General features: G+C 40.6%; 1 protein-coding gene and 1 long non-coding RNA gene across 2 annotated transcripts; both read right to left on the bottom strand.

Annotated features, from left to right (window-relative positions):
* Positions 1-276: 276 nt before the first annotated feature.
* Positions 277-1,630, bottom strand: LOC307080152 (uncharacterized protein; the record flags this gene model as incomplete). The annotated part of the gene is made up of 5 exons (XM_079742784.1): positions 1,540-1,630; positions 1,264-1,359; positions 958-1,146; positions 593-745; positions 277-488 (listed from the first exon to the last, which is right to left on the bottom strand). The coding sequence occupies exons 1-5, from the start codon at positions 1,583-1,585 to the stop codon at positions 277-279; spliced, it is 696 nt and encodes a 231-aa protein (XP_079598910.1). The 5' UTR covers positions 1,586-1,630.
* A 1,498-nt stretch (positions 1,631-3,128) lies between these two features.
* Positions 3,129-4,160, bottom strand: LOC307080508. Its single transcript, XR_013812093.1, has 4 exons — positions 4,044-4,160; positions 3,789-3,939; positions 3,311-3,394; positions 3,129-3,232 (listed from the first exon to the last, which is right to left on the bottom strand). It is a non-coding gene; the product is annotated as an uncharacterized lncRNA (long non-coding RNA).
* Between the last annotated feature and the right edge of the window lie 12,350 nt (positions 4,161-16,510).

A 16,510-nucleotide genomic window follows, 5' to 3' on the forward strand; every position in this document is an offset into this window, starting at 1 on the left:
CATAGATTTCTATGCGTCATAGATCTCTTCCTAAAATGTGATCCGAATGTACTGTATACATGGCAGTAACAAAAGTGTCCGTTAAGTCTCGTGCATAGAAATCTATGCGGAACAGATGTGTCCATGTCAATAAGGCTAGTGAGGTTATAGCACTATTTATTCTCACCCACCCCATCTTGAATTGAAGAGATAGATTTTTTTATTTTTTTATTTCAAACATAGCAATAACAATGATCATTTGTGTACATCAAGCGAGGCACGAAACCACACCATCAACTAAGTTGCTTGTTCTCTTGCATCTTCCTCATCCTCGCTGGTGTCTGGACTGACCAGGCCCATCGGATCACATTCCTCTTCCTCACAAACATCAAGGAGGACAGAGGCCAATGGACCTAGAGCAGTCTTATACCACTGCAGGACCATTTGATGTCGTTCTTCCACTTCCGCAAGTCTTCTTGCCAAGAGACAGTGAAGTCCATTTTCATCTTCTACAAGTAGAGGACAGAAAACCCAACGACGTTAATATATATTGAAACATCCCCCACTAATTGAATACATTAAATGGGATCCCCAAAACTTGTCTTTAACTTACCGTATCTTGCAAGCTCCGTCTTGAGGGCCACTCCCAGGTTCTGCAACCACGTACAGTGCTGGGCCATCTCCAACACCAGGATAGGGAGCTCCTCTTCCAGCCGTGTTTTCAGCATTTCCTGGTCGTGCAGTCGTTTCTTGACCCCGATTGTTACTAATGATCCAAAATATTAAGATCAATACATGAGTATCTGGCATAACATTTAGCAATGCAACCATAATGGAAACAGAATTTAGAAATGATGTTTCTTTCCCAAAATCGTTTTATATATTACAAAACCACCATTATATTTAATATATCATTTCAGGATAGTTCACTATTCCGATATACTGCATGACATTTTAAAAGCATTGAAAAATGCATACCACTGCCATAGTCCTCCCATGGCCATATTGCGCCAGTGCTCTGTCCAGCCAAAGAGTGGTCAACCAAGGCCACATCAATCCTTTTGGAGAGGTCTGCAACAAGACTGTTGTATTTATCAATCTCCTGGAGAAGGCGCTTTTTGTCTTCCGTCAACTTTCTTCGGAGACGATGGCGAAGCTTGTTGCTGTCTAGATTGTTTAGGAGAAACGTAATATGCAGACACAAAAACCTTGTATAGGTTATATTAAAAACAATATAGATACATTGTTAGGTATACCGGATAACTCAAGAAAAAGCCTACATACCATTCTGACGGTAGAGGGTTTGTTTCTGTTGCTTTAGACCCAGATGGAGACCCTCAATGGACTGCTGGAGAACGTGCAGACCCGTTACTGGGGTCTCTGTAGATATCCGTTAGGGTGAAATTAAGCTCAGTGTACTGTATTCTATACAATGCAACCGAGTTTTCTAGATTTTTGCAGCACTAATGCTTCACTGATTGTGTATTATTTTGATTACCGTTTGAACACAAATGTCTGTAAGGAAACTGCAAAAAGTCATGTATATTGTTCTGTCCTCACCGCTCTCTGCCCATTCCTTGACTTCAGCAATCCACTGTACAGCCATTGCATTTGAGCACTGCAGGTCCTTCTGCAGTTGTGACAGCCTCTCTGCCTCTTCTTCTGCATGTAATTCACGACAAAAGAGTAGGGAGTATGGAATACTTCTAGAAGTCCAGGAAATGCAATGATTCCTTTAGTAACAGAACTATTGAGTGTTTAAACTTAGCTTAAACTTACATTCTTCACCGCCATCTGTATTGTGTTGACAAAATCAGACACCTCACTGTCTTTGGCTAGAAATAGCCCATCAAAAAAGGGAGTGTCATTAGATCTAGGGGAAAAATATATAACATCCATTACCTACTCTTGTTGTCACTTACAGTCACGACTCAATTACCAAAGAGAACTTAAAGTGCACCTTCCAGTATGGCCAAAGCGATAAAGCTTCCTGTTGCCATCTGCTGACACTGCTACCATTTCAGGTGTGCAGGCAGGGCAGGTGAAAGGGGTATCACAGCAGAGCTGGTCTTTCTCAAAGGAGGCATATGCAAACTCAAGAAAGCTCCTCTGCAGGGCATCCCCGTTGATCTGTCCAGACTAGAAAGTATATCAGAATATGGAAAACATTTTTGAGATAGTCAAAAAAAAAATAAAAAAATTGCTGACAATATTGGTGAGCATAATAAATAGTATTGCTGATGTCACTTACTCTTCCTGCACACAGTGTGCGATGTTCCAGCATTTTTGCAAGGGCTTGCCTGGAGAATCCAGGTGAGATCAACTTCAGCTCCTGAAAGGTGTTGAGGAGGTCCACCGTGTAGATTGTTGAAGCATTTGCAGAAGCTGGCCAATATCCACTCCTGACTAGGTCTCTCACATCAGGGGCCCACTGCTGCAGGCATGTTTGGCACACATAACGTGGCAAATGCAAATCATAACGCCCTAACGAAAAAAACAACATTAGTCATAATCATTGACACATATTGTATATTAGACTAACAGAAGTCTAAATAGAGAACTGGTTTCTACCATTGATGGTAATCAACATGACTGGTTTCCCAGCTTCCACTGTGAAGCTAGGGACCTGGCAGGTGCAGTGCTGTGCTGGCATTGTGGGTAAAATGCGATCTGTCGAAAAGAAAAGTGAACATTCTGTATATGGCAGCAGACTGAATAAACAAGATAAGGATCAGGAAGTCTAGACAGGTAGATTTGTCAGACCTTACCTTGCTCATGTGTGGCATATATTCCAGTCTCTCCTCTTGAGATACATGTGCATGGGGGAATGGCTTTAAAGAAGCCATCCACCACGCTGTCCCTGTTGTGGAGTGGCCGTTTGCTGTGGTTATGCATGTCGCAGGCCCCACAAAACCACTGCTCCGGAAGGCACTCTCTGCACCTAAGCAGACAAAACACTCAAGTCAAGTCACTCAATTTATATGATATACTTTTTTTAGTGTACATAGATACATTCTATTATTTGATTGATGAACATCCAACCTTATAACAGCCGGCTTGTGGCAGAAGCAACACAATGGCTTGCCAACAGCCTCAGATTCCAAAAGGCATCTGAGGTGGTACGGCCGTGCTTCCTCCCAATGGTCAGAGGCTTTCTGCTGCCTAACAGACCACGATGATGCTGCGCTTCTCTCAGGCTCAGCAGGACAGGGGCTTGAATCCAGTAGGGCAGAAAGCCTCTCCATGTTTTGTTCTGCAAATAAAATATAACCAAATGATCTACATTCTATATACAGTATTTGGATTTCAGAATTAAGCACTGTATATTTACCAAACATCTCTTGAGGATTTTGCTGTGCTCTGGGTAAGGGCAAGGAATCCTCTGAAGGAAGTGCCAACACCTCAGTGTCCATGCCTGTTAAACAGTACATGACAGATTAATATATCTCTACGGCAGACACTCAAGTGCTTGCACTGCTGCAAGAAACTCATTTGACAGTAAGTACGTCAATCAAACGGTCGTACGGCACTCCCTCTCCCCCGCTCCCATGTACTTGGAACTTGGTACTTGGAATGGGTAGAGTCAGCGTTGAAGGAGAGGGGGTAGGACCATTTGAGTTGTGTATTTTCAAAATCTGCTGGCGTTTCGCAAATCCCATACCCAACCTTTAACGGTCCAAATGTTACAAATCGACTTTGACCCACGGGAACGAAAAATCGAATAATAGAAAATTCTGACCCATCCCTAATTGCCATGGGTAATTGTTTGTCACCAAATTAAACTAATCTGAATTTGCACATAAACAAACCTGTAGTTAGGCCACTCCATCGGTCTGCACGGCCTGTATGGCCCGCACGGCCTCCACGTCTCCCTCTGGCCTTGCCGCGTCCGCTCCGTTTGGTTGAGCTCCGTGGTGAATCCCCTCCAGATCTTGCCCGATTGACATTCTCCGCAGCCTCCTGTGTGTTTAAGTCCAACATCTTGTTAGACGGAGTTTCTGAGGTACTGAAACATTCATTTCATGTACAAGTTCAAGTTCAGTTAATATACAAAAGGTTGTTACCATGGCTTCTGCAAGGAATTGGTCATGCATCAACCCAACGGCAAGGTGTCTTCCTTCTGTGCGGGGGTCACGGAGATCCAGGTCAAACAACTTGTCCATAGCAACACGAGAGAAAAGTTACAGCGATAGAATGAATAGAACTACTGCCGACAATCGATCTTGAGAATGCTTGTAAGATTAGCAGTCCTATCTATATGTCGCTCGAGAGCAGCGTCATAGAGCTCGTAAGTTCGCCCCTTCCGGTAGGCCCCTCATGGGACCTCTGAAATCGAAAAATATGAATGGGTTTCAATGGAGAGAAAGTAATTATTTTCTGGTCCCCGTCTTTATATGTGCTGGATTACACATATGTATACGTAGCGGAAGAGTCGGAGCCAGGCTGAGCCAAAGTCGGCGCATTTTCCACATAGCCTGCATTAATAGAGTCATTTTTTAGTTTTTATAGTTTTTTATAGCTGCTAGGCGTAAAGAGTTGACCTTTCAAAGCGGGATGTTTATTGCGGGGGAGGAGCCACGGCGGCAGTCGTGATCGTAATTTCCGGTTAGTGCACCACGGAGTACTCGATTTGGAACAGCACTCACATCTGAAAAATTAACGTAGTAGATAGTACGGATAGTATACTTCCTTTAAGTATACTCATGGAAGTACAGGTATTGGAACACGGCAGCCTTAACAGCATAGCCTATTTGTATAATAAGGGAAATAATTACTTTTCCAAAGCCAAAACTTACTTTATTTTTCAAGTTTTACAAAGAAGAAATCTAAAAATCATTGTACAAGATACTGTGTGTGTGTGTGTGTGTGTGTGTGTGTGTGTGTGTGTGTCTGTGCGTGCGTGTGTGTGTGTGTGTGTGTATAACACGCTATTTTATGTTGAAATGCGACGTAATCCAGTGTTCACGAAAAGTACACTGTCAACGTATGCTTTTGGCGACTGGGTTGGCTCTCAGATATACGTGTTTCTAACAAGATGATATCATTAAAAGTTACATATAGTAACAGTTTAATAACACAAACGCAGGAAGCACGTGAGCTGCTAGTTTAGCGAAAGCAACCTGACGTCGTTGAAACATGCGAGCGAGCCGATCAAATCCTAATAACTATAAAACTAAAGATCAGACACAATCACTGACTAAAGATTATGCAAGTAAAAAGTATATTTCTCGCTAGAAATGTTATTCGAAACACGTTTAACGGTGAATCGGTCCTAAAATATTGCATTTCCCATTCAGATAATAAAGATTAATAAAGATCATACACATTCACTGACTGAAGATTATGTAAGGAAAATGTACATTTCTCGCTAGAAAAGTCATTAGAAACGCGTTTAATGGTGTATCTGTCCTAAAATATTGCATTTCCCATTCAGATAATAAAGATTAATAAAGATCATACACATTCACTGACTGAAGATTATGTAAGGAAAATGTACATTTCTCACTAGAAATGTCATTAGAAACGCGTTTAATGGTGTATCTGTCCTAAAATATTGCATTTCCCATTCAGATAATAAAGATTAATATAAGCTACGCCGTGTTCCGGAGCCGCGGGGGATTCTGGGAATTGGGGTTCTCAGTTGACAAATGGGGCTTTTGTTAACTTGTTTTGTTGTTAGGATACAAACGTGTCTCCCCCCCTCAACAAACGTGTCCCCCCCCCCCCCCCCCCCTTCAACTAACGTGTGTCCCCCCCCCTACAATCGTGTGTCGTCGTCCCCCTCAACAAACGTGTCTCCCCCCCCCCCCCCCCCTCCCCGGACAACAACAGTCTCCCCCCCCCCCCCTAAACAATCGTGTCCCAAACCCCGAAACCCGCCTCCACAGCGGCACACGTGGATACTGTAGGTATAACACGCTATTTTTTACGTTGAAATGCTACGTATCCAGTGTTCATGGAAACGTGCACCGTCAACGTTTTTTCTTGGCGACTGGGTTGCTGGGTTGGTGACACAAACCAGCACCGCAAACTTTCTCTCCCGCTTGAGATGACGTGTTTCTTTATAGTGTAACGACCTCGCCGGTGACATAATCATGTCGAGTCATTAGTTGAAGGTAGTTTTAATGGACCAAAAACCAGGTCACTGAAACCCGTAACATTGTAACAACATTGAAACCAACAGCTGAAAACCGGACCCAAACAAACCCCGGTTACCCCGGCAACACGGTCTCACTCGCGTGCAGGCCCCCACCCTCCTGTTCTTCCAAGGCCCTCCCCCAGCTGACCTAATGATTCGCCCCACACGCTGTTTGACAAGAATAACATTACAATACATGCACATAGAACAACTGGCATAACGGACAACGAAATATAATGTAACACATAACACACAAACTATTTAACTGTCCCAGGGTCGCTACAATAGATTCATGGGTCTGATTCGCCGATTTCCCATGCTGATATCCCGAAAGATTCTCGGGCATCTTCGACAATTTGGCTATAGATTGTCTCATTACACGCTAAATAATATAATTATAGCCTAATTATATATATAGGTTTTGGCATAAACATAACTAGGGTGCACTGTACTATCTGCGCACACCCTTTCTGAAGCCTCTCTCTCGCTCTCTCTCTCTCTCTCTGTCCCTCCCGCTCTCTCTTTCTCTCTCTCTCGTAGCGTTTTGTGGAGAACGTTAATTGTCTTAGAACACTCCCATTCAGAATGCATTGGTTTACATTTCGTTTTGTGTAACACGCAAAAAGTCGGACTATCGTGCTCGGGAACACGCTTCAATAGATTAACGTTCGTGCGCAGGAGCACGCAATGGCGTGATACCGGGTTGGCCTGTAATATAGTGGTCAAGTAGGTCAAACAGACATAGATAATTTGAAATAAGTCAAAACACACTCAGTTATTCAACACAAATTGCTGACCAAAATTAACGGCATCATTTATTTTGAACATATTATCAGTCTCCTTAGAAACTGTCAAAAATTGCCATCGCCGACTATATTGCAAGTCGTCTATGGCGGGGTATTGGGTAAAGTTTTCAACTAGCAATAATCGCGCCTCAGTTAGACCTCATAGGCTACGATACTGCCGCTGCGCATAGATAATGATGAAATAATTGACGGATTAGCTTGTTTTTCACAACAACCTGCTACACAAGGGTATATTATGCCCACGTTTCTGAACATTTGATTTTCAGCACTAGTTTAGGTTAGTACAGCACATCGTGTAGCAGTTTCTTGAGTCATATTGTTTCACATTTGTTAAATATGTCAACATTTGTTGAATGAAACAAACTTGAAACAAACCTGAGATCTACACTGTAGATTCTACATTGCATTGTGGGACGAAATCACAACATGAAGTGAGTAGGCTAGCGCCCGTGTCATTAGCATGGAAAACACTCGCCTACTTAATAAAACCTGGCTGTTGATACTGATACTTTGCGCCAGCAGTGCCTGTAATATAGTGGTCAAGTAGGTCAAACAGACATAGATAATTTGAAATAAGTCAAAACACACTCAGTTATTCAACACAAATTGCTGACCAAAATTAACGGCATCATTTATTTTGAACATATTATCAGTCTCCTTAGAAACTGTCAAAAATTGCCATCGCCGACTATATTGCAAGTCGTCTTTGGCGGGGTATTGGGTAAAGTTTTCAACTAGCAATAATCGCGCCTCAGTTAGACCTCATAGGCTACGATACTGCCGCTGCGCAAAGATGACGATGAAATGATTGTCGAGTAGCTTGTTTTTCACAACAACCTGCTACACAAGGGTATATTATGCCCACGTTTCTGAACATTTGATTTTCAGCACTAGTTTAGGTTAGTACAGCACATCGTGTAGCAGTTTCTTGAGTCATATTGTTTCACATTTGTTAAATATGTCAACATTTGTTGAATGAAACAAACTTGAAACAAACCTGAGATCTACACTGTAGATTCTACATTGCATTGTGGGACGAAATCACAACATGAAGTGAGTAGGCTAGCGCCCGTGTCATTAGCATGGAAAACACTCGCCTACTTAATAAAACCTGGCTGTTGATACTGATACTTTGCGCCAGCAGTGCCTGTAATATAGTGGTCAAGTAGGTCAAACAGACATAGATAATTTGAAATAAGTCAAAACACACTCAGTTATTCAACACAAATTGCTGACCAAAATTAACGGCATCATTTATTTTGAACATATTATCAGTCTCCTTAGAAACTGTCAAAAATTGCCATCGCCGACTATATTGCAAGTCGTCTTTGGCGGGGTATTGGGTAAAGTTTTCAACTAGCAATAATCGCGCCTCAGTTAGAACTCATAGGCTACGATACTGCCGCTGCGCAAAGATGACGATGAAATGATTGACGGAGTAGGTTGTTTTTCACAACAACCTGCTACACAAGGGTATATTATGCCCACGTTTCTGAACATTTGATTTTCAGCACTAGCTTAGGTTAGTACAGCACATCGTGTAGCAGTTTCTTGAGTCATATTGTTTCACATTTGTTAAATATGTCAACATTTGTTGAATGAAACAAACTTGAAACAAACCTGAGATCTACACTGTAGATTCTACATTGCATTGTGGGACGAAATCACAACATGAAGTGAGTAGGCTAGCGCCCGTGTCATTAGCATGGAAAACACTCGCCTACTTAATAAAACCTGGCTGTTGATACTGATACTTTGCGCCAGCAGTGCCTGTAATATAGTGGTCAAGTAGGTGAAACAGACATAGATAATTTGAAATACGGCAAAATACACTCAGTTATTCAACACAAATTGCTGACAAAAATTAAAGGCATCATTTATTTTGAACATATTATCAGTCTCCTTAGAAACTGTCAAAAATTGCCATCGGCGACTATATTGCAAGTCGTCTTTGGCGGGGTATTGGGTAAAGTTTTCAACTAGCAATAATCGCGCCTCAGTTAGACCTCATAGGCTACGATACTGCCGCTGCGCAAAGATAATGATAACTGATTGACGGAGTAGCTTCTTTTTCACAACAACCTCTTACACAAGGGTATATTATGCCCACGTTTCTGAACATTTGATTATCAGCACTAGTTTAGGTTAGTACAGCATATCGTGTAGCAGTTTCTTAAGTCATATTGTTTCACATTTGTTAAATATGTCAACATTTGTTGAATGAAACAAACTTGAAACAAACCTGAGATCTACACTGTAGATTCTACATTGCACTGTGGGACGAAATCACAACATGAAGTGAGTAGGCTAGCGCCCGTGTCATTAGCATGGAAAACACTCGCCTACTTTATAAAACCTGGCTGTTGATACTGATACTTTGCGCCAGCAGTGCCTGTAATATAGTGGTCAAGTAGGTCAAACAGACATAGATAATTTGAAATAAAGGCAAAATACACTCAGTTATTCAACACAAATTGAAGACCAAAGTTAAACGCATCATTTATTTTGAACAAATTATCAGTCTCCTTAGAAGCTGTCAAAAATTGCCATCGCCGACTATATTGCAAGTCGTCTTTGGCGGGGTATTGGGTAAAGTTTTCAACTAGCAATAATCGCGCCTCAGTTAGACCTCATAGGCTACGATACTGCCGCTGCGCAGAGATAATGATGAAATGATTGACGGAGTAGCTTGTTTTTCACAACAACCTGCTACACAAGGGTATATTATGCCCACGTTTCTGAACATTTGATTATCAGCACTAGTTTAGGTTAGTACAGCACATCGTGTAGCAGTTTCTTGAGTCATATTGTTTCACATTTGTTAAATATGTCAACATTTGTTGAATGAAACAAACTTGAAACAAACCTGAGATCTACACTGTAGATTCTACATTGCATTGTGGGACGAAATCACAACATGAAGTGAGTAGGCTAGCGCCCGTGTCATTAGCATGGAAAACACTCGCCTACTTAATAAAACCTGGCTGTTGATACTGATACTTTGCGCCAGCAGTGCCTGTAATATAGTGGTCAAGTAGGTCAAACAGACATAGATAATTTGAAATAAGTCAAAACACACTCAGTTATTCAACACAAATTGCTGACCAAAATTAACGGCATCATTTATTTTGAACATATTATCAGTCTCCTTAGAAACTGTCAAAAATTGCCATCGCCGACTATATTGCAAGTCGTCTTTGGCGGGGTATTGGGTAAAGTTTTCAACTAGCAATAATCGCGCCTCAGTTAGACCTCATAGGCTACGATACTGCCGCTGCGCAAAGATGACGATGAAATGATTGACGGAGTAGCTTGTTTTTCACAACAACCTGCTACACAAGGGTATATTATGCCCACGTTTCTGAACATTTGATTTTCAGCACTAGTTTAGGTTAGTACAGCACATCGTGTAGCAGTTTCTTGAGTCATATTGTTTCACATTTGTTAAATATGTCAACATTTGTTGAATGAAACAAACTTGAAACAAACCTGAGATCTACACTGTAGATTCTACATTGCATTGTGGGACGAAATCACAACATGAAGTGAGTAGGCTAGCGCCCGTGTCATTAGCATGGAAAACACTCGCCTACTTAATAAAACCTGGCTGTTGATACTGATACTTTGCGCCAGCAGTGCCTGTAATATAGTGGTCAAGTAGGTCAAACAGACATAGATAATTTGAAATAAGTCAAAACACACTCAGTTATTCAACACAAATTGCTGACCAAAATTAACGGCATCATTTATTTTGAACATATTATCAGTCTCCTTAGAAACTGTCAAAAATTGCCATCGCCGACTATATTGCAAGTCGTCTTTGGCGGGGTATTGGGTAAAGTTTTCAACTAGCAATAATCGCGCCTCAGTTAGACCTCATAGGCTACGATACTGCCGCTGCGCAAAGATGACGATGAAATGATTGACGGAGTAGGTTGTTTTTCACAACAACCTGCTACACAAGGGTATATTATGCCCACGTTTCTGAACATTTGATTTTCAGCACTAGCTTAGGTTAGTACAGCACATCGTGTAGCAGTTTCTTGAGTCATATTGTTTCACATTTGTTAAATATGTCAACATTTGTTGAATGAAACAAACTTGAAACAAACCTGAGATCTACACTGTAGATTCTACATTGCATTGTGGGACGAAATCACAACATGAAGTGAGTAGGCTAGCGCCCGTGTCATTAGCATGGAAAACACTCGCCTACTTAATAAAACCTGGCTGTTGATACTGATACTTTGCGCCAGCAGTGCCTGTAATATAGTGGTCAAGTAGGTCAAACAGACATAGATAATTTGAAATAAGGCAAAATACACTCAGTTATTCAACACAATTTGAAGACCAAAGTTAAACGCATCATTTATTTAGAACATATTATCAGTGTCCTTAGAAACTGCCAAAAATTGCCATCACCGACTATATTGCAAGTCGTCTTTGGCGGGGTATTGGGTAAAGTTTTCAACTAGCAATAATCGCGCCTCAGTTAGACCTCATAGGCTACGATACTGCCGCTGCGCAAAGATAACGATAACTGATTGACGGAGTACCTTTTTTTTCACAACAACCTGCTACACAAGGGTATATTATGCCCACGTTTCTGAACATTTGATTTTCAGCACTAGCTTAGGTTAGTACAGCACATCGTGTAGCAGTTTCTTGAGTCATATTGTTTCACATTTGTTAAATATGTCAACATTTGTTGAATGAAACAAACTTGAAACAAACCTGAGATCTACACTGTAGATTCTACATTGCATTGTGGGACGAAATCACAACATGAAGTGAGTAGGCTAGCGCCCGTGTCATTAGCATGGAAAACACTCGCCTACTTAATAAAACCTGGCTGTTGATACTGATACTTTGCGCCAGCAGTGCCTGTAATATAGTGGTCAAGTAGGTCAAACAGACATAGATAATTTGAAATAAGGCAAAATACACTCAGTTATTCAACACAATTTGAAGACCAAAGTTAAACGCATCATTTATTTAGAACATATTATCAGTGTCCTTAGAAACTGCCAAAAATTGCCATCACCGACTATATTGCAAGTCGTCTTTGGCGGGGTATTGGGTAAAGTTTTCAACTAGCAATAATCGCGCCTCAGTTAGACCTCATAGGCTACGATACTGCCGCTGCGCAAAGATAACGATAACTGATTGACGGAGTACCTTTTTTTTCACAACAACCTGTTACACAAGGGTATATTATGCCCACGTTTCTGAACATTTGATTATCAGCACTAGTTTAGGTTAGTACAGCACATCGTGTAGCAGTTTCTTAAGTCATATTGTTTCACATTTGTTAAATATGTCAACATTTGTTGAATGAAACAAACTTGAAACAAACCTGAGATCTACACTGTAGATTCTACATTGCATTGTGGGACGAAATCACAACATGAAGTGAGTAGGCTAGCGCCCGTGTCATTAGCATGGAAAACACTCGCCTACTTAATAAAACCTGGCTGTTGATACTGATACTTTGCGCCAGCAGTGCCTGTAATATAGTGGTCAAGTAGGTCAAACAGACATAGATAATTTGAAATAAGTCAAAACACACTCAGTTATTCAACACAAATTGCTGACCAAAATTAACGGCATCATTTATTTTGAACATATTATCAGTCTCCTTAGAAACTGTCAAAAATTGCCATCGCCGACTATATTGCAAGTCGTCTTTGGCGGGGTATTGGGTAAAGTTTTCAACTAGCAATAATCGCGCCTCAGTTAGACCTCATAGGCTACGATACTGCCGCTGCGCAAAGATGACGATGAAATGATTGACGGAGTAGGTTGTTTTTCACAACAACCTGCTACACAAGGGTATATTATGCCCACGTTTCTGAACATTTGATTTTCAGCACTAGCTTAGGTTAGTACAGCACATCGTGTAGCAGTTTCTTGAGTCATATTGTTTCACATTTGTTAAATATGTCAACATTTGTTGAATGAAACAAACTTGAAACAAACCTGAGATCTACACTGTAGATTCTACATTGCATTGTGGGACGAAATCACAACATGAAGTGAGTAGGCTAGCGCCCGTGTCATTAGCATGGAAAACACTCGCCTACTTAATAAAACCTGGCTGTTGATACTGATACTTTGCGCCAGCAGTGCCTGTAATATAGTGGTCAAGTAGGTCAAACAGACATAGATAATTTGAAATAAGGCAAAATACACTCAGTTATTCAACACAAATTGCTGACAAAAATTAAAGGCATCATTTATTTTGAACATATTATCAGTCTCCTTAGAAACTGTCAAAAATTGCCATCGGCGACTATATTGCAAGTCGTCTTTGGCGGGGTATTGGGTAAAGTTTTCAACTAGCAATAATCGCGCCTCAGTTAGACCTCATAGACTACGATACTGCCGCTGCGCAGAGATAAGGATGAAATGATTGACGGAGTAGCTTGTGTTTCACAACAACCTGCTACACAAGGGTATATTATGCCCACGTTTCTGAACATTTGATTTTCAGCACTAGTTTAGGTTAGTACAGCACATCGTGTAGCAGTTTCTTGAGTCATATTGTTTCACATTTGTTAAATATGTCAACATTTGTTGAATGAAACAAACTTGAAACAAACCTGAGATCTACACTGTAGATTCTACATTGCATTGTGGGACGAAATCACAACATGAAGTGAGTAGACTAGCGCCCGTGTCATTAGCATGGAAAACACTCGCCTACTTAATAAAACCTGGCTGTTGATACTGATACTTTGCGCCAGCAGTGCCTGTAATATAGTGGTCAAGTAGGTCAAACAGACATAGATAATTTGAAATAAGGCAAAATACACTCAGTAATTCAACACAAATTGCTGACCAAAATTAACGGCATCATTCATTTTGAACATATTATCAGTCTCCTTAGAAACTGTCAAAAAATGCCATCGCCGACTATATTGCAAGTCGTCTTTGGCGGGGTATTGGGTAGTTTAGTAGATTATTGCTAGTTTTCAACTAGCAATAATCGCGCCTCAGTTAGACCTCATAGGCTACGATACTGCCGCTGCGCAAAGATAATGATAACTGATTGACGGAGTAGCTTCTTTTTCACAACAACCTCTTACACAAGGGTATATTATGCCCACGTTTCTGAACATTTGATTATCAGCACTAGTTTAGGTTAGTACAGCATATCGTGTAGCAGTTTCTTAAGTCATATTGTTTCACATTTGTTAAATATGTCAACATTTATTGAATGAAACAAACTTGAAACAAACCTGAGATCTACACTGTAGATTCTACATTGCACTGTGGGACGAAATCACAACATGAAGTGAGTAGGCTAGCGCCCGTGTCATTAGCATGGAAAACACTCGCCTACTTTATAAAACCTGGCTGTTGATACTGATACTTTGCGCCAGCAGTGCCTGTAATATAGTGGTCAAGTAGGTCAAACAGACATAGATAATTTGAAATAAAGGCAAAATACACTCAGTTATTCAACACAAATTGAAGACCAAAGTTAAACGCATCATTTATTTTGAACAAATTATCAGTCTCCTTAGAAACTGTCAAAAATTGCCATCGCCGACTATATTGCAAGTCGTCTTTGGCGGGGTATTGGGTAAAGTTTTCAACTAGCAATAATCGCGCCTCAGTTAGACCTCATAGGCTACGATACTGCCGCTGCGCAAAGATAATGATGAAACGATTGACGGAGTACCTTGTTTTTCACAACAACCTGTTACACAAGGGTATATTATGCCCACGTTTCTGAACATTTGATTATCAGCACTAGTTTAGGTTATTACAGCACATCGTGTAGCAGTTTCTTGAGTCATATTGTTTCACATTTGTTAAATATGTCAACATTTGTTGAATGAAACAAACTTGAAACAAACCTGAGATCTACACTGTAGATTCTACATTGCATTGTGGGACGAAATCACAACATGAAGTGAGTAGGCTAGCGCCCGTGTCATTAGCATGGAAAACACTCGCCTACTTAATAAAACCTGGCTGTTGATACTGATACTTTGCGCCAGCAGTGCCTGTAATATAGTGGTCAAGTAGGTCAAACAGACATAGATAATTTGAAATAAGGCAAAATACACTCAGTTATTCAACACAAATTGCTGACAAAAATTAAAGGCATCATTTATTTTGAACATATTATCAGTCTCCTTAGAAACTGTCAAAAATTGCCATCGGCGACTATATTGCAAGTCGTCTTTGGCGGGGTATTGGGTAAAGTTTTCAACTAGCAATAATCGCGCCTCAGTTAGACCTCATAGGCTACGATACTGCCGCTGCGCAAAGATAATGATAACTGATTGACGGAGTAGCTTCTTTTTCACAACAACCTCTTACACAAGGGTATATTATGCCCACGTTTCTGAACATTTGATTATCAGCACTAGTTTAGGTTAGTACAGCATATCGTGTAGCAGTTTCTTAAGTCATATTGTTTCACATTTGTTAAATATGTCAACATTTGTTGAATGAAACAAACTTGAAACAAACCTGAGATCTACACTGTAGATTCTACATTGCACTGTGGGACGAAATCACAACATGAAGTGAGTAGGCTAGCGCCCGTGTCATTAGCATGGAAAACACTCGCCTACTTAATAAAACCTGGCTGTTGATACTGATACTTTGCGCCAGCAGTGCCTGTAATATAGTGGTCAAGTAGGTCAAACAGACATAGATAATTTGAAATAAGGCAAAATACACTCAGTTATTCAACACAATTTGAAGACCAAAGTTAAACGCATCATTTATTTAGAACATATTATCAGTGTCCTTAGAAACTGCCAAAAATTGCCATCACCGACTATATTGCAAGTCGTCTTTGGCGGGGTATTGGGTAAAGTTTTCAACTAGCAATAATCGCGCCTCAGTTAGACCTCATAGGCTACGATACTGCCGCTGCGCAAAGATAACGATAACTGATTGACGGAGTACCTTTTTTTTCACAACAACCTGTTACACAAGGGTATATTATGCCCACGTTTCTGAACATTTGATTATCAGCACTAGTTTAGGTTAGTACAGCACATCGTGTAGCAGTTTCTTAAGTCATATTGTTTCACATTTGTTAAATATGTCAACATTTGTTGAATGAAACAAACTTGAAACAAACCTGAGATCTACACTGTAGATTCTACATTGCATTGTGGGACGAAATCACAACATGAAGTGAGTAGGCTAGCGCCCGTGTCATTAGCATGGAAAACACTCGCCTACTTAATAAAACCTGGCTGTTGATACTGATACTTTGCGCCAGCAGTGCCTGTAATATAGTGGTCAAGTAGGTCAAACAGACATAGATAATTTGAAATAAGTCAAAACACACTCAGTTATTCAACACAAATTGCTGACCAAAATTAACGGCATCATTTATTTTGAACATATTATCAGTCTCCTTAGAAACTGTCAAAAATTGCCATCGCCGACTATATTGCAAGTCGTCTTTGGCGGGGTATTGGGTAAAGTTTTCAACTAGCAATAATCGCGCCTCAGTTAGACCTCATAGGCTACGATACTGCCGCTGCGCAAAGATGACGATGAAATGATTGACGGAGTAGGTTGTTTTTCACAACAACCTGCTACACAAGGG

This window comes from Pollachius pollachius, assembly GCF_949987615.1.
Source record: "Pollachius pollachius genome assembly, chromosome: 9".
In the NCBI taxonomy this organism is placed as follows: domain Eukaryota; kingdom Metazoa; phylum Chordata; class Actinopteri; order Gadiformes; family Gadidae; genus Pollachius; species Pollachius pollachius.